The 19,476-nt window shown below is 37.4% G+C and overlaps 1 protein-coding gene across 1 annotated transcript in view; it reads left to right on the top strand.

The window, feature by feature from the left end:
• Positions 1-19,476, top strand: part of LOC149075766 (dual specificity tyrosine-phosphorylation-regulated kinase 1B-like) — a 92,599-nt gene that overhangs the window by 51,328 nt on the left and 21,795 nt on the right. Inside the window, exon 2 of the mRNA XM_089243269.1 lies at positions 16,858-17,066. Coding sequence (XP_089099395.1) covers positions 16,858-17,066 — 209 coding nt within the window. The remainder of the gene's footprint in view (positions 1-16,857; positions 17,067-19,476) is intronic.

The following is a 19,476-nucleotide window of genomic DNA, read 5'->3' as shown; positions in this document are numbered from 1 at the left end:
CTGTTTTTGCTTGAGTGTTAAAAAGAGTATCAGTCACGGGGAAGAGCACCGATGACGGCCGACGAGAATCCGTTCTGTCGATCGATCGATATAAGTGAGGTTTTACTACTCTACGCCTTACTACTCTTTTTTTTATGGATCGACAGTTTCGCCAGAAGAATTTCGGTTCCGATCTCTCCCGCTGTGATGAACGCTGAGGACATCTCCATCCCTTGGTCCTTAGGATCTAACTTCTGGTGATTGTTAGTTGCTTCCCCGAGCTGAACATGCACGCGTTTAGTTTTTTTTTACATGTACGGGGTCGTGTATTACGTGCGTGTTTCGACGGTGCCACATTCTGTTTTTCGTGCGTGTATGTTCTGTCACGCGAACTTCAAGAGTGGTTGAATAGATAAAGAAAGCTGCTATTCTGCGTTTTTTCTTCGCGTCTTCTTTTTTCTCCTCTTTACAGATACCCAATGGCTCCTTCCATATTTATTTCCAGTCCTTTTTTTCCTTTCATGGTTGCTGTTCGATTATATTTCTCACGTTGGTCTTTTTGGTTGAATTTTTACCATCATGGATATGATTTCGTATAAAAACGAGGCCAGTAGATTGCGATATCCCGATGTCTGAGGTCTACAACTTGAGAATGTAAATAGATATATGCAATATGTAAAAAAGGGGGGGGGCTGAAATGAACCTGTATATAATATTGATTGTGTGTGATGCATATGCAAATACGATGCATGCCACTTAAAGTGATCACAACGGGACTTGGGGAGGTTTTCGATAATAATAACAGATTAATACCTGTATCCGAAAAAAATCAAGATTTAAATGTGACGACCATGCATCGCGTTTTATGTAAAAAGCGGGATAGTTCTGTTTGTTCTCCAGGAAACTGGGTACGCGATGTTAGTCGTGCATTTTGCTCACTCATTTTCGGTAAATAACTAATAATAAAAGTAACTTATACTGTTTTAAAAGCGAATTTTTTTTTTTTTCGTTCAAGAAAAAAAAACATGTCTTTGTTTTCAATCCAGCTATTGCGAAGAGTCAGAATAGATTGATTGATTGACTGCCACGCACGTCCCAAGCTGTTGCACTACGCAGCTTCCTGTTTACAACTCAAAGGCGTACGCAAGATGGGGGGTATAGGGAAACTCGTGTTTCCCCTCCCCCCACCCAGACGATCAAAAATTAAACATATTTTTAAATCCCAAAATGTTTGAAAAAGAAATAGTTACTTTTTGAAGGAAAAAAATATGCGTGTACATAAAGTGACTAGTTAGAACGATGTAATGAGAAAAAAAAATGTTTTTACCGAATCAATCAATATTATATACACTAGGACTAGCCTTTACTGCTATCGCGTTTTTCATGTGTTTTCAATGGGAGTAAATCTTCATATATGTTATTAACTGTAGAACAAAGTTCTTGCCAGAAATTTATTGTGTGGAAAAAAAGATGCAGAAAAAAAAGCAGGAAATAACTTTTCTGAAGAAAGTCGTAGAAGATTCTTCCACGGTGATCCCACCAAACAGAGAATTTGACCTTCCTGTGTGTTAGTGTGCGTCTGGCGGCCTTTTTTGCCCTCGCATCGAGCAATGTCAAACTGGATTGTCGGGGGGATTATCAGTAGAAACATTATCCTACTGTTCTGGTGACAGTGACTTACAATGATTCTCCGAAAATGGAATTTATCGTGGTTGCAGCCCTGTGAAAGTACCAAGTTTCGATTTTCTGTGGAAACAAATGATGTGACGAATTATAGATTTTTAGGCAGACATTTTGCACGTCTCGTATTACACCTAAAAGTTGCAGACGAACAAAATTTTGCTGCTGCTGCTACTACTACACAATTTTACTACTAGAACACATTTTAACTTTTCCAAAACGATTGCGATTATGCAAATTAAACTGTAAACACGGCTACTGCAGCTCGTGTGGCGCTACCTATCATTTCTGGCAAGAACTTCGCACTCCACCTAATACATGGTTCTAGTTTTCAGAACAATAAAGACTTCTTATGCACTTAATTTCAAAATTACCGAAACAGAGATGGTTATTTGTATTGCTTTTATACTGTAAATTATTATTTTTTTAATTTATAAACACATTCTTTTCTTTATGCTTCAAAAATGACATCATTTCGTGTGTATCAAATTTTATAAATGTATACCATCATAAAACAAATTTTGCTGTTTGACTTTTGTGATTGGAGTATCGTTATGATGTCTGTAGATGTTGTTATATCTTGATGATTTGTTAAAATATGAATATTGTTTCTGTTTAACAATTATTTATATAAATGATTTACAAAATGAATTTTGTTAAATTTCGAATACAAGTACTTTCAGGATCAGATGCATATATACTTTCTCATCTTTTTACCATTTATCTCTTTTCAATCTCTGATTCATATCCGACTTCACAAAATTCATGTTTTAATTTAACGCATCAGTAACATCACAAATAGTTAAGACATCTGACATCAGTGTTTTATTTAACATATTACACATTATTACTCGTATATAATCTAAATTCACAAATAACTTTTCGCACCAATAACATTTTTTTTTTTTCAAGAAAAAATATTTTGTTAATTTGCTGCTTCTAATTTTTCCACATCTCTAACAACTGCTATTTATTGCCAAGTATTGCAAATACTGAAACATTAAAAAAGGTGATATACCGTCATACTCAGTATGATTAAAGAGCACTCTCATGAATTTTGTCTTCAATGCACGTACAATATATGGATTGTTTTCTCAACAAGGTGCTCATATTTACTTGGTTCACATCAATATGCAATTAATGTAAATTATTACATATACATTTTTATGATTCAAATGGTTTGTGAAAGTTTACGTTCTTATACACCAAGGCTGTTTGGCTTTATATAATAATTCATGAATCACTCAGTAACTCGGTGTGGTAATGAACAGCCCCATCAACTGGTAAGTCCATTCAATAATCAGATTTTTCCAACCCCCTCAATGGTAATAACTAGATATCTCACCTTAAAAATTAAAAACCTTTTTATTGCTGCCAAGTTCAGATACTTAGTATCTTTACGTCTCCTGAGAACAAGTTTTCCATCCCCTCCCCCAACCTGTCGGATCAACTGCGAGTGGACGGACTCGGCTATTGTTCACGTTTTTATAACAAGGAGAAAGAGACGGTGTTTGAAATATACCCCCCCCCCGCCCGCCTTTGGATAGTTTTGGAATATAAAACGCCTATAATATAATTAATAGAAAAACTAGAGTACAGTAATACACTTCGACTTATGCTACCCCGAGTTGCGTGATTTCGCAGTTTCGGTGAAAAATGCACATCTCTGAAATTCAATCATAATCACGGGATTATTGCTCAGATAATAGAGATTATTAATGGATAATCAAATAAAGAAATGTTTAGTTCGACCATGTGTTATGAAACTACGTTAATTTTTGGTAGACTACACTATATAAAGATATAACATGTGATGTGGGTTTACCTACCCCTATCGAGACGGAGCCCTGGTTACGTGTGGTCTGGTTTCTACATTATACAAAGATGGAAACTTTACAGTTATTTAAAAATTTAATCCCATGGCTTACCTCGTATATGGCATCTTCCACCAGAAACCCAACGTTACAGCCAGTATTTAAAAAAGTTCGTTCATTGTGATGCCCATTTTGATGGTAATTCCAGGTCTTACTCAATTTTAACAAATGGATGAATGTTTATTTGCCTCCAAACACAAGCAGCTCATTTTTTTCGATAGAAGTCATTACTTTCATTTGCAGAGATTTAACCCTTCCAGACCCTGAAGCCACAAATGTGGGGGTCGCTTTTTCTCACTGTAGAATTTTTTTTTTCTTTTGACCTCGGGGAGTTAAGCTCTGACGTAAAGGATTGCGTAAGTTTCGAGTTAGAAATGTAGTGAATATGAACTTTAAGGACTACTATCAGAAAACAGCACTTGGAATTGAACTTTCAGGGTTTTTTTTTAAGATGGCTTCCAAGAGAAAATGCCTCCGGGACAAGTGTGATTTATTACCTAAAATTTAGCAATAAAATTCTGGAAAAAATTGTATGTGAAGATGAATATACTCTGCATCATCTTGGCTGAAAATTTTGAACGAAATTATTTTTCACAAAAAAATAAAAGTTTGCTGACATTTATGTTTTTAATTAATTTTTTGAGCATCAAAAATGCAAAAACATTTTGAAAATTACAAAAACTTAATACTCGGATCTGAAAGGGTCAAGAGAATACGGTCTTTTTCACCGGACCGGATTGTAGTCACAATGGAAGTTGAATTTTATGAAGCCGTAGAAAAGTACCATCATAATAGTGCAGCCATGGTGAGAAGGAAGAAGCTAATTTCTGTCCCCAATAAACGCATATTTATATGGAAAATCCTACTATCACCTGTGCACAAAATTTTTAAAAAAATCTTGAAAAACATATGGCTTTTTTAACAGTGAGTTCGATTGTTTTCACTGTGCCAGTTATAACACGAAATAGTGAAATTTCTGAAACCGCAGAAAGGATTAATGCAAAAAAAAATCCAAGAAAATCTAACCTTAAATAAAGATCATTTCCACTTTTTTTTTTGCTATTATGTTGCATTGTTACATTGCATTTCTCTGCAAGATCTTTCGATCTTGGGGTTTTTCTTTTTTTCCCCTTGCATTTTTTTTTGCATGTGATGATGTTGCGTCACAGAATTTTCGCAAATGTGTGTACGTGTTGTGCAGAGATGTTTCTCCCACAATTAAAAAAAATCGACTGGGTAGGAGGAAACATCAAAACCTTTGCGTGGTGTTGGGCACTGGGGACTTTCTTCTCTATCAAAGGGGGGAAAAATGCTTCCAGAGTTCATTTGATTGGAGGGAGGTTGAACCGAAGGACAAGCTACGTACATTCACATACAGTCTTTTAGTCGTTTTCAAAAAAGATGTAGAAGACGAATTTGGTGCATCGGCCAGACGCGGGAAGGGAAGGTTTGTCGGTCGAATCCTTGCGTTCTCTTCCAGAGCTGCGTCCCTCTCGCCCGCCCACCCCTTCTTTTTCTCACCGCCATTTTATTGATCGAAGGCTAAAAATAAACACTCGGCTCCTGCTGTTGAAGGTTGGCTGCTGTTCGGCCGAAGGCACAGTGTTCGTGGGCAAGAAGAGAGGAACCAGGCAATGACGTACGGGCGGCAAGAGAAAGTGCGCTGCAGCGCCCCCTAGCGGGGAGGCGAGTCTCGGTGGTACTGATGGTGGTGAAATTGGTTGGTCATTTCGGAGGCTTGTCTTGCGCGTGTATGTGTATATTACGTATGATAATTTTTTATACCGCTTTACCCAGCACTGAAAGAACGACAGTGAATTTCCATTCAAGAATCGGACTGTTCAAATAATGAACGAATAAAGTTTTGAATATTTCAAATACAGTCCACGCTCTCAATCTGATCACATCGGAACTCGGGGATTCTGATAACGATAACCGAATGATAACTACAACCGAAAAAAATCTCGTACGGTGACCATACATCCCGTTTGGTTAAATGGGATGTATGGTAAACGGGTATTGGTAAAACGTGACCACTGTTTTTCTTTCCGGCATAATGGGTTGCAAAATGTTCAATCGTTACGGGGTTTTTTTTTTTCTAATTCTAAAATGGGACTTTTTTTCCCCCTTTAAGCTAAAATCCTACATTCATTTTTATTAAACCATTGGGAGCCTTTGGAATGAAACCGCCTAATACAATGTTTCTGGCATTGTGCGTCGCGGCTCCTAGGGGCGTCAATATCTTCGGCTTCTGAGCTGGAGATATTGATTATTGTGCCTGTTTGTGCTTTTAAGTGGTTATTTTATGAGTGAAAATATCTGCTAAACTATTCTGAGGGACCGTAGCTGAACCATGAATTGGGCAAAGGAGGCACGGGTGACGAAAGTTTGAGAACCACTGGCCTAACGTATATCATGAATTATTATTATTTTAATACTAGAAGGACCGCGCTGATCATTTTGACCGTTTTCGAACTTCTGGATTTTCATGATGAACCAGATCGTTTAGAATGTTGTAATTTCACGAATTTTCCTAAAAATACTTAAATATTCGCTTAAACGCTGTTCAATTATCGTAAATTGAAAAAAAAATCGACGGAGACATTTTGAGTTTTACCTATAGAGATCATCACCAGTCTAATTGGCCTAATGATCGACTAATTATAAAATAAAAATACCAATATGGCCAAAAATGTGGTGATGCAAATCATTGAATCTTATCTGAAAGCTAGTAGAAATTTGAGCACGTGATGATTGTTTTAGTCTCTGAAATATTGGAGAATAATACTACTATCTTGGTAGGTATAATACTAAAAGAGATCGAAAAGAAATTTCAAGGGAAATTCATCAGAGATCCCTTTGTATGAAACGCGTTTACAAATAAAAAATAAGTCTCTCTCGCCCGCGAACATTCGATTACATCAACCAGTAAGATAAGTTCCAAATGTTTTCATAGAACGACTATAATATACGTTTTGCTTTCGATATAACGAATTTCCCAATATAACGTCCGTTTTCAACTGGCCTAAGGGGGTCGTTACATCGAGCATCGACTGTATATATATAGTTAAACATTAGAACCTTCGGAATACGCAAAAATAATTCGACGGGGGAAAAATTGATAACATTATCCGAAGTCCCAATAATGGGACTTTTTCGTTACAGTAAAAAAAACTGTAAACGAATTTTTTTTACCGTGTCAAGATATTTGGAAAAGTGATAACATTATCCGTGATTTTAATAATAGACGTCGACTGTATCTTCAAATTCGACGCTCGTTCGTTTTCTGGATGACGTGTAAAAATGAAATTGCGTTTCATTTTAGGGTTTTTTTTGCTCTTCGTGTTTCGTCGTTGAGCTTATATTAGCCAGAATCATTCAGTGGATAATGTTACATTGTTCAGTGCTGGACAAATCTATTTCCCGCCTGCCCTGGACATGTATTTTTTAACTACATGCCCGACGCAGGCATGTAAAAAAACGCAAAAAAAATCAAATCATCGTGGTTTTTATTATGATAATCGACGGTGATGCAAGCGTTTTTCCAGCATCCCTTCTTTGTGAAATTTAAAATAAAGGCCTTAAAGGACTAATTTTATGTTACTGTTAATTACCACAATCACCGTCATTTTTGCGACTCAACACAATAACTGTATGGGTGCGTAATAAGGGAGGTATGGGTTTTTATGGCGTATAAATACAGCGTGACCAGAAAGTTTACTGGCGGGGACCCCTAGTAGAATAAATGACGTATGTAAAACTAGTTCTGTATACCCCTACAGGTAATCCATGCAAATTGGTAATTCTTGCCGAAAAAGTTGCCAAACACAGGGAAAAATTGCCTTTGAGCAGGAAATAAAGTAGTACTGCAAATCTGCAGTGATTTGAAGTGTATTTTACAAGAGGGAAAAAAATTTAACATGGCAAATATGTATGTATGATATACGAATTATATATGTATAGGGTGGTTATAAATAAAATGATACTACTCAGACGTATGTAGCGCCTATTCTGATCGAGGTATTATGATGAAACTTGTTATGCAGGACAATGTATGGACTATAAGTAAAAATTGAGATTCAGTACAAAAAAGTTCAATTTTCGACCACCAGGTGAAAAAGTGGCTCTTTTTATTTATCTTTTTCCCATGGACCAAATAACGTATATACCATGTTTCAATGAAATTCGTCCACCACAACGGATGCTACATAGGTCGGTGTAGTGTCAATTTATCTCTCTATGAATTCCGAGCAGACAGGCGAAATTTTTGAGCATGCAAAGTCAAACAGCGGCCTGTACCCATGGAAAAAAAATACTTTATAAATAAGACATTTTGTTTAATAAATGCTAAAGGCCAAGGTTGCAGTACTTGTGTTGTTTTCACGTAGAGAGTGATTGAATAGGTCGCAAGACCTAAAATGCGTCATCTGTGTCTAGCTGTTCATTGAATATACGTTTCAGTGAACTCAATCAACCCTTATAGCTTGTACCGTGAACTCAGAATCACCTTGTATATAAAAAAATTTTATTCTTTTTTTTTCCCACTTAGTCGAATGGATATCGCCTTGTCCTTGCTTTACATAATAAAATGATCAATAAAATATCGCGAACTAAGAATGAAGAACCTGTAAAAAGCCTCCTGATCTACCAGCGGAAGATCTTCCCACTTTGGTCTTTTTTTATTGCCACTCTTTTGTCCAGATTGTAAGGGGTGTGAGGTGATAAAAAAAAAAACTCTGCTGAGGTTAAAGTTAAAAATTGTAAAAAAAAACTACTGTAAAAAGAGACTGCTGTTATGAGAGAGCACTCGCGTGAAGTATGCAGAAAAAAGGTAAAGGTTTTTTAACCCTCATTTTTTTTTTTCTATCCTTCCTGTCGAAGATGTATAATATTCATATTTCTCGGAATTTCTTCGTATTCGAGTTTTTCTTTTCACTTTCTTTCTGAGGGGTGGGGAGGTTGAAGAATGCAAAGGAAGGGGCTGAAAAAAGATGAGTTTTCAAGAGTTATTTCCCCCCTCCCATTCCCATATCTCGCCGGAATATTTGAATTCTTCTTCATCGGTAAATAATAAATATCGGTAGCAGTAGGAAAAGCGTGAACAGAATTTGTTAGCTGGTGTATGTATGTACGTACACACGTTTATGAGCGTAGAGCGTGCTTTTGGTAAATGTGACAGAAGGAAGAGATGGACTCTTTCTTGCGGAGGAGGTATATAGAGAGAGAGAGAGAGAGAAAAAAAAATTTCCCTTCTTATTGCTTTCTTTGCGGCAATACTACGCACTGTGCAAAAAAACCTGCTTTGCAGGGGCAGAGCGCGTCGAGAATTTCAAGTGTTCAATTTTATTTTTATTTTATTTTTCGTCCCTTGACTTACCGCATAGCTGCTGATTGATGGTTTCGTTTATTTACTTTTGAGTTTGTCCGAGTGGATATTCTGATGGATGGTCGAGAAATTCCTGTTGCTGCTCATTCGGTCGAGTTCAAATTTTCAGCAACCGCAAGTCGATTCTGAAATGGTATCGAAAACACGAATGAGTACGGAAAAATTCATGGATGATGACACATATTTTAAAGGGACTAAAGGAAGGCGTTGGGTTTTCTCTTCTTCAGATGGATAAATAAATAGATACACGTACTATATGTTGAAAATATAATCGATTCACTCTTCGTTGACAGATAGCAGACAGAATGTAACGCTACTAATCGAGAAATTGTTGACCCTGAAATTTCATTTTTTACGTTAATAACAAGTATTAAATAACGTAAGAAACGAAATTTTATGTTCAATTAGCAGTAACATTAGTATCGCTTAACCCTTTATGGTAAATACTGTACATGGTAAAAAAAAAAAAAAACCCCATTACAGTAGAATCTCGATAATCCGAAGTGAACGGGACCGAGACTCCCTCAGATTACTGAAAACTCGGATTGTTCGTAAAACAGCTTTCGAGAGAGGGAAGGGGCCTTTCAATATTTATTTTATGGTAAATATACCGTATACAGTGCATGGTAAAAATCCGGGAAATGCAAAGTCTCGGCCATCGGACTGGTTGGAACATATTCTCATCCGATGAAATTGTTCTAACTTGATTTTTTTGGTCATATTTTCGTACTTTTACTTTTATAGTTCTTGATTCACTGAATTATGGCTGTGAAGACCCATATCTTCTTTGTAACTAAGATAGGCAGGGCTCTATCCCTTGAGTCCTAATATGAAAAGATGATCTTGGGTTTTTATTAAACTACAAATTTTCTATAGAGGGGCCTGTCAAAAATTCTGACTCCGGAGCCTAACGAATACCCCTCCAGCCTGGGGATCAATTCTCCTTTCAGTCCCTGGCAAGATCTCTACAAATTAAAATTATTGGAATTCGTGGGCGTGGTAGCCCAGGTCGATAAGATACTCGCCTAGTTACCAAAGGATGCTTAGAGGTGTCGCGAGTTCAATAAACGGTTTATCCTTGTCAGAAACTTTCCTGACACGGGTGCAACATAAACGACAACATGGCCACAGAAAAATATTGCTACCGCAGGGAGTCCTACATCGAGGAGTTAGCGCACCAACTTCCAGGTGAGTATATAAAAGAGATACCGTTCGGAATCTGCAATAAATTGTAGGTCCTGGTCTAATTAGCCCTCGTGTGCAGAAAATGACCATGATACGACAAAAATGGTCAAATTGAAATTCTTAGGAAAAATTAAGTAAAATGTGTTCTCTCTCTCTCTTGACAAAAAATGCCAGGTTTTCTGAAAAGGAATTTTGACTAATTCCAGCACCTTGGATTATCCGAAATCTTGAACTTTCGAGACTCGAATTATTGATATTCTACTGTATATCTATTTCTTTTCTCAAATTTTTTGGTATTTTAAAAAGCACATCTTTTAGCGCCATTTACGGCTATATTAGTACAATACTTTTCCCTTCTAGAAAAAGTTAATTCCTTGTAGCACTACACATGGCAGCACTACACATAACAAGCATTACAGAGAAACAAAAAATTTCACGTCAGGTTTCACTACACGTACACGCACATTCCCGCATGTACCGATTCGTTGGGGGTTCCGCGGGGGGGGGGGGGTGTAGCAGTAGTAGGTAGGGCCTCCAAAAAATGGCTCGGGGATCCATGATGTTCTTAAGTCAGCCACCTCGTTGGGCAATTTGCCTGTTGTGGCGTGGTATTTGTATTTGTTGGTGTCATTTTTTGAGAGCTGCTGAAGTTTTACGTGTTCAGAGATCTATAAAATCGCATAAAATTGAGGGAATTGTAAATAAATTTGAAGGCAAAAGCTATTTAACTTTGCTAAGCCAGATTTTGTCTGTTTATAAGTAACATCAAAACCAAGGCAAACTTATATTTTACCCTTAATTAACCATTTTAGCTAATTAAAAAAATCTGCTCTAGTTAAATTGCTGTGCTGATTTGGTTTTTGTATTGTTTCAATTGAAAATATACTAACGGCACCCATTTATATCTGTTTTTATAAAAAAATAATTCAGTAAGCTTTTATGCGGAGGTGTACCACAGAAGCTTAAAAACATTTTTAAGGCATAAGCAAGCGGAAGTGCATGTATGCCAGGATCTCCGACTACCTGGAAAATCATGAAAAATGAGGAGAAGGAAAGATGGGCGAGGAAAATGTAAAATATGCGGAAAAATTCTGTAAAAGGAGATAACCATTGAAATACTCTTGTTGTTTGTTAAGATTTTGAATTATATTTCTTTCTTCGGAAGTTTTGGTCAAGGAATGATCAAGCATATTTTGCTGACATATATTATAGTATACGTTTCGGTCCAAGTGTATTCGTGAAATTGCTGGCCACGTGTAACATTACCCCAGACTTGAAAACATTGGCGATTCGTTGAGTAACCGACCAGTTGCTGGGCATTTCTCGAAGACGCTACAACTTCAGACATGGGCCGGAACATAATATATAATGTTCCGGATAATTTCTGGCACAAGACCTTGAAATGAGCAGAGGATGAAACAAAATGCAGGATGTCACCGATTTATTTCGCAGAACAGCTATTTGCAAGCAGGAATCTTGACGTAACACGACCTACGAATTGAGTGCTATCAACAAATAAGGTCTCGTCTTCCGGATACAATTTCAACAACTGGGCATAGTTCCGTTTTAGTGATGCCACTTATATAGGTAAAAAAATCCTAGAATAATCTCATTTACACTTCTCCTTTGGTATCATGATATCGCTAACTCACGACTGTCGCCAAACGTGCTAACTTGGCGGTATTTGCAGAGAATTCTATTAATGGTTGTTTACAGACAAAAAATTACAATACATGATAAATAATGATTATTCACATAATTTTCGTTAGAATAAGTTTGAAAATTAGTTATGAAAGATTCAGATAATTACAGTGCATCTCGCTCATAATGATCTTCAAAAACCTTCATGAAAAACGTTGTAAGTGGGAAAACGCTTTAAACAGAAAATTTCGATGAGTAGCATTAGTAACCTGTGGGACCACGAAAATAAGTCTTGATTAACGGGAACTGCTGTATTTATTATAGGAGCATTCATTACTTGATCGAATGCTGCAATATGAAGGTAAGCATATCGTCAGAATTCAAGCAGAAGTCACCAAGTCCAGTTTTGAGGTTTTGTCAATTTAAACTTTTGAGTCATTATGAAAAATAGAAATATTTATAATAATTTCTTTACTAACTTCTACAATAGATTTACTGATGATAAATGGTTCATTGTTGAAAACTGTTTTAACTAATTGGCAATTTTTTTTTTTTGTAATCGACTATAGTTGGCCCATCAAAAGTTCTTTATGGACTTGATGACTTTTACTTGAACGCCCATAATATACAGTAATAGCGTGTTTGGACTTTTTTTTTCAAATGGTCTTATAATGTATTTTTAGTTTCGGTATGAATGGGAATACCCTTGAATTTCGTGTACTTCTGTTTTCTCATCCCTTGAGTCATGTTAATTTTATTACATCGCTGACCATATTAAACACTTTTTTTTTAACTAAAGTACGAAATCGTAAAATAATAAGTTCGAAGCCGAATATCCCAGTCTCTGCGAATAGGCATCCGTTTCCGAGCTATATAAATATCTCTCTCTCGACTTGTACTGTAGGAGGTTGGTAGAAAAAAAAGACTGCAGAACTTTCTTTCCTTTTTATATGTGTATCATTGACGTCAATTTATTTTTCGACCTGGATGCCGCAGCATAGAGAAGTTTGTCTATCACCCCCCCCCCCCTCCTTTCCACCTCCTATCACGTTGTTTGTCTGCAAACGATTTTCATTTTTCATCTTCGACTTATTAAAGAGTTAGGCGGCTCGTCTCTTCAACTTTCAGTGATTCGAACTGAAAGGAGACGGATAAGAAATAAATAAAACAAATCTTGATCAAAGCATGCAAATAAAAATTTCTGGTGCTACGTGAGTTTGTTGTACTTTAAGGGGGTGGGGAAGAAGCATTCTTAGACATCTTGAATCCAGACAACGACTAAAAACAGCAAAATTTCCCAGACGGCGCTTGCTTCTGCTTACGGATAGCTTCTGTTAAGGTTGTTTTTTTTTTTTTAAATCTCATTCCACGTAGCATCTTTGGGCTAGGTGAAAAGAACAGGAGGAGAAAGGGGTGGATGGACTGTTTGTGAGAGCGTTCGCTCGTTTTTATCTCTTTTAGTCGTCTATGGTTCTTTATTTCTTTTTTTTTTCCTACAGATCGTTTACTTCAACGTTGTCCGTCGTTTTCTGCCAATGGTACTGGTATTTATTGAAAGGAACGCGGCGGTGGTGTGTGTGTGTACTCGTAAGCGCGCGTTACACAGATAGAAAGACCTCTTTCTCCTCTCGTGAGGAAGAGTCTGTCTGTCTGGCCGCCGTATCGATTGATTTAGTATTGTGCGTGTATGTGTGCCTAACCCTTCTATCAAAGAAAATGCCTGGAGGTGGAGAGCTCAAAGGTTTTCAACGGGGCGGGAATGGAAGGGGAAAAAAAAGGCTACGCTTATTGCCCGGTCATCTCTCTTTTTCTCCATGGCCTCGGCCTGAAATTACGGGTCTTTCACTTCTGCACCGCCGCCAAGATCCGTCTTCATTAGACCCGATGGAGCAAAAAAGGGTGGACAAAAAAATTCCCAGCAATTCCTCTAACAGCGAAAGAACACAGTCTACTTGCTGACTGCCTGTAAAGAAGTGGGGGTAGGAGGAAACACAAATAAACCAAGAAGAGTCATCAGGTAAAAAAAAAAGTTGCCATTTCTATGGAGTAATTTTTCTTTCAAGTTTAAAATCTATACTCTGACTCTATAGGCTACATACTGTATCCCCCCCCCCCAATTAGCCGGCATGCTGGAAAAAAGCGAAGTTCAATGGGAATCATACATTTATGAGACCGATATCAATTTACTAAATACAGAATAAATACGTGAATCAGAATAAAATAATGTAGTTTCCCCTTGGAACAAAAATGTGTTTTGTTCAAGAATTTAATAACGATAATGAAATTTCAAAATTTACGTATCACCAGCCTAATACAAATACGGTGTTTTGTGTGTGCCCCCCCCCTTTTTTTTCATGTTCAGAAATCGAAATGTGCTGTCGCTTTTGTATTCCAGTATCATGTCTACAAAGTGATTCTAAATTTATTGGACAAACTTTAAGAGGGGATTAAGACACCTAAACAAGATTTTTCGATCATAGAATGTATGGTCGAATCTTAATAGAAAAGGCGGTAGAGGATGTGTTTTTAATGAATGCATAGCAGCATTTTAAAAAGCAAATACTGTATCATACGTTTGCGACGGATTTGCTGCGATATTTTCATTATTTATTTTTTGTGCAGTATAAAATATAAATAGCCAATAAAATATTAAAACAGGGCCCGATTGGCGTGGTGGTAAGATGCCCGTCTACCACCGTGAAGGTTGCTGTAACGATCCCAAGTTCAAACCCGAGGGAGGATATCGATAAGATATTTTCCCTGACGAGCTTGAGGCGATAGACAGCTCCTTCATTTCCAACCCATCTCATTAATGACAGTAAATTGCAATATAAGCGATATGCCCAGAGTTGGAATTTGGTGAAGCAACCAAGGAAAAACAACCTACCAACCAAAGATCTCATACTGGTTGTTTGTAAACGTGTTACTATGTGTTACAATAAGCTGCAGAAAGTTTTCAAAGTAAAATCAGACTTCTTGTTACTTAAAAATTAAATGAAATCAAAAGTGTATATACAGTGGATCCCGCTTATAACGTTTTTCAAAAGACCGTCATGAGAAACATTGTAAGCGGGAAAGCGCTTTAAACAGAAAATCTTAGTGCGAATTACTTAGAGTTGAGACCCCACACGGAAATAAGTCACAATAAGCGAGATCGGCTGTATAACTCTTGTTTCAAGTAAATCAAATGTTGATGAGAAAAAAAACAAATTGATAAATAACCACACAAAGAAAAATAAACAAAAAAAAGGTTACAGTGCAACTGTGGAGGAAGGAGGTTGATCAGCAAAAATATTAAGACAATCAACGGCATGGAAAAAAAAGATATATATTTATAGATGTGGGAGCACACACACAGAGAGGTTCAAAAAAATTTTTTTTGTTCTTGTTACGTGTTATCGACTATTTAAGGGTGCATATGCACCTTCGGATTGGATTGGAGTTTGTTTTTTACTTGGCACAAGGACCATCAAGATTATGCTGCGCCAAACAAATGATCAAGTGGTATAATGACTTGTGGTAGAATTTCCGTTACCCAGGTTGCATCATGAGAAAACCTACCACATTAACAATACCCTGCACTCTCGAATGGTTGATTACACTTGTTGCCGCCAATACAGACGAATACCGTTATAGCGAAAATCTCGTTTTAACGAACTTTTCTAATTACCCAGATAAGTTTGCGTAGGAACAATGCAAAGACCTGGAATTCCTTTATAACGAAATTTTGTTTTAACGAAATGAATTTTCCGGTCTCTTGGAGTTCGTTATGCATGAAAACGTTTCCAAATTTTAAGGCCAAAAAAATCGGGGGGGGGGGTTCTTATACACGTTAAAAATACAGTATCTCCAACGTAGTTGGTAAAACATAAAGGCTCCTAAAATACTGAGGAACAGACAAGATTCAAATCAGCCAATTCAATCGATTCTGCGAGTCCAGATATTTGATAATTTTCCGGAATCTATGACTCGAATTTCCCGACATGCCGGGGAATATGGTGTGGCATTTTCATCGTGAAACCAAAAAAATCATTCGTGAAATATTCCGGGTTTTTTATAGTTTAGCACTGTGGCAGGTCCGATTTCCAGTATATCGTGGCAACTTAATCATGTCTGTGGACGTAAAAGATTTTTTTTGTGCTCTCAAGTCGTAGTTTAATAGCAGAATGATCAAGTGTTTCGCCTGCAAATACTGTAAAATCTTTAGCTGATTGGGCAGATCGGAAATACCGTATAAATGAATTAAAATAATTCTTTCTTTTGATTTGAATGCCGCAGCTACTTGGCTCTCCGATTTCAGTATGCACATATACTAGGTGTTTGATTTTATTTTAGTCTGTGTGGGTCTTGTAATTGTTCGTTGAATTTTCGCAATTTTGTAAAATTCATGATTTTGCCGAAAAGAATTCTAATTTTTTGTGTTCCCTCCCCCTAGACCCCTTTTGCCGATTAGATGAATGCCACGGACCTACCATGCCATTAAAATAAAGCCACTGATCAAAAAGCTATGTTTTGCTGAGAAAAAATATACACTATACCTATACTAGTGAATGAAAAATTTTATAGCGAGATGATGTTATTTTCTCGGCCTTTAATATGTTGGGAAAGATTTCTCTGGTTTTTATGTCGATATATATACGAACCTCAGAAAGAAAAGTTAGCTGTCTCCTCCAGGAATCGAATCCAGGTCCTCTTGTATACCTCACTTCGCCTGATATGCAAGAGAATTCGAGTTTGATCCCGGAAAAGAGACAGTTAACTTTTTCCCCTAAAGTTCGTATCGGCATAACAACCATAAACATCTTTCCCAAAAATTTTATTTCTAGAAGATTTCTGTTTACTAGGGATTTCAAGGGAAAAAAATGTAAGGTTTTTCCCTGTAATCCTTTAAAAAGAATTCAACCTTTCCAGAAAAGCAAAAATACTTATGAAAGATTAATACTTAGAAAAATACTAGAAAAGAAAAAGACTTGTATGTGCAGACATTACTTCCTCATTGTGGATGCGATTCCTCTTCTTCCCTAAAATAATGATGATTGACTTCAAGTGACAGGTAAACGAATCCGTCTCACTTTATAATGAATTCTAACTTTCTTTTTTTTTCTTGTGCAGGAGATCTGAAGCAACAAGGCGGTGGAGCCATGTATGGACAGCTGGTCACTCAGGATCAGCTTGCTGGAATGGGAGCTGGTTCCCAGGATCCTGATGCTGATCTGGTTGCAATCGAAACAACAGCACCACCAAAAATAAGAGATCCAGGTCAAGCCCCGTTGCGGAAACTCAGTGTTGACCTGATAAAAACATATAAACATATTAATGAGGTAATAAACATTATTGACAACTCTGAATTCTTTGTTTGCTGGAAATTAATAAAATCCAACAGAAAATAATTGAAATTCCAATTTTTTTTTTTCAAATGATTGGAAATTCAGCAAGTTAGTTGAATCCAGGCACTCTACCATTCTGTCAGCTAAGCAATCTGAGTAAAATTATCAGGAGACACTGATCCTCCTGATGTGGATCCCGCTTTAACGTGATTAAAAGCTCAATTTAAATTAAGCAAATTTTCTCTTCGAGTGCCGAAAGCCCAAAACGTATCTCGAAACACAAAAAATTTACCGAATCTCGAATTTACTATACTCAAGAGTTCGTTGATATACATGAATCGATATATATATATATATGATTATATATTTTCAATCTAAAATGATTTGATATTTTCATGGGTAAATGATAAATTAAAATCAATTATAAATTAGTTCATATGAAAATAAATAAAAGTTCAAAGATAAAAATATTCAATTGAGAATGAGCGGGGGGGGGGACTGGCGGCAGTCAGCGCTGAGAAGGGTGATATTTTCACTCAAGATTGGGCTGATATTTTTAGTTGAGAATGGGCTATTTTCAGCATCATGTTTTCGGTTCAATCTGGACTTTGACATTTGATGACCGGGCACACCCCGCTTCCCATCTCGGAGATATCGAAGCGTTCCCGAAGGATGGGTGTATCCGGAAAGTTTTATTAAAAACAACATAACATGACCACCTCAGACGAAGGCAGCAAAATAAAATAATTTACATAAAAATTGATCGTCAACTCCTGAAGTCATATAACAAATAAATAAAATATAGACAATCAACGCCAATGGGCAATCAAAATCATAAACGGGATTATAAGATGGTGGTGTATAGCCATCCATCCCATAAGAATCTACTAATCGCTCTTTGATCGAATGATTGCCGATAATCTTGGAATATAAAATTTCAATCACGGTGAATTAGTCGCAGATCGCCATCGTCCAAGCCGCAAGTCGTTGCAGGAATCGTCACTGGAATCATGACCGGGTGAACTAAGATCAGCACAATTCATTATAGCCGAGGAAATCACACTTAATTCGTCCTTGCCATCAATGGCTTGATTTATCTCCTTGCAGGTGAACTTGCTTCGGTTTTCCATTTATTAGTTACTTCTGTTGACGCCGACGTGGTCGAGATCATATTTCCTCTTAGATCAATCCCTGGGCTCTTGCCGGTTTGAACTCGTCATCGCTCAGACACGCACTGCCAGTCTTCTTAGTATGTATGCGGTGTAAGTTATCGAGGAACAATATAATCCACCGCAGCGAGCAATACTCATGGGGCTCTTCAAAACTCCTTTTGAAACACAGTCGACCGTTTTCAGGGGATAGCACCAAAATGAAAATTTTTTTGTACATGGGCAAGATATCAGGTAATGCCACAAAGATCCAATCTCACCATAAGCACACATGGCGTTGTCCGACTTCTTGAAACGTTCTAGATACGTTGGTAATGGCCGTGCTCAGTTATCATAATCACTTTCTCTCTAGACAAAATGGTACCATTCCAACGGACGCGTTTCTGTATCTATGTAGACAATTATCTTTATATGCATTCTTGTCTCATAGCAGTTGCTACTTTTGTAACAGGTCATTTTTTAGCACCTGTTTGATGTGGCAGCAAGAGTTGTTCTTCAGTTGTGAGATTAAGAGCCTCTTTGGCCAATCTGTCCGCAGTGTCATTCCCCGCTATTCCTGCATGGCCTTTGACCCATTCGTTACTGATAGACGGATGGTTGTATAAATGCTTGCGTATTCGTCGAGTATTTTCATGTGAAGTGCGCTGATCACGAATCCTATTAATGCTAGACGCGCTGTCAGTATATATCGTCGTCTGCTGATTTTGCTTAATCGCCCACTCTATGCAGCTAGTATGGCCAGAACCTCCGCCTGAAAGATGCTGTTCCCTTGACGCAACCGTCGACTCCAAGCCTCAACAGATCCATCTGCATTCATAACTACATATGCACAGGCCGTGGCTGTCTGTTTTTGAGCCGTCCGTGAATATATTAATAGCTTCATCCAAGTCCACACTGAGATGATGAAGACAACTCCTATTGTTCCCTTCGTAGGCATCAGGTCTTATAAGAATTCCGTCCATCCAAACCTCCTTGGGCAAATGCAGGATTGTAGATCGACGAGCGTCATATTCAACATATAGGCTGAGTGGAGGGTTCCCGTAGCAGTATACGGGGCATCATTGGCTGTAGTTCTGTATGCACCAGTTACAATAAGAACGGACGTTGGGCAACATCTAGTAGTTTACGGAGTCTCTGTGTCGGGTTTTTATACCAGATAGCGCTTGCATATGAAATTTGCCGTTGTACAACCGATCTGTACAAAATGTTCCTAAATTTTTGGTGTATACCCAACT

Source organism: Pholcus phalangioides, unplaced genomic scaffold (genome assembly GCF_987345545.1).
Source record: "Pholcus phalangioides strain wild (caught in Gottingen) unplaced genomic scaffold, Ppha-v1.0 ptg000015l_1, whole genome shotgun sequence".
In the NCBI taxonomy this organism is placed as follows: Eukaryota; Metazoa; Arthropoda; class Arachnida; order Araneae; family Pholcidae; genus Pholcus; species Pholcus phalangioides.
This window is presented reverse-complemented; position numbering and strand designations above follow the sequence as displayed.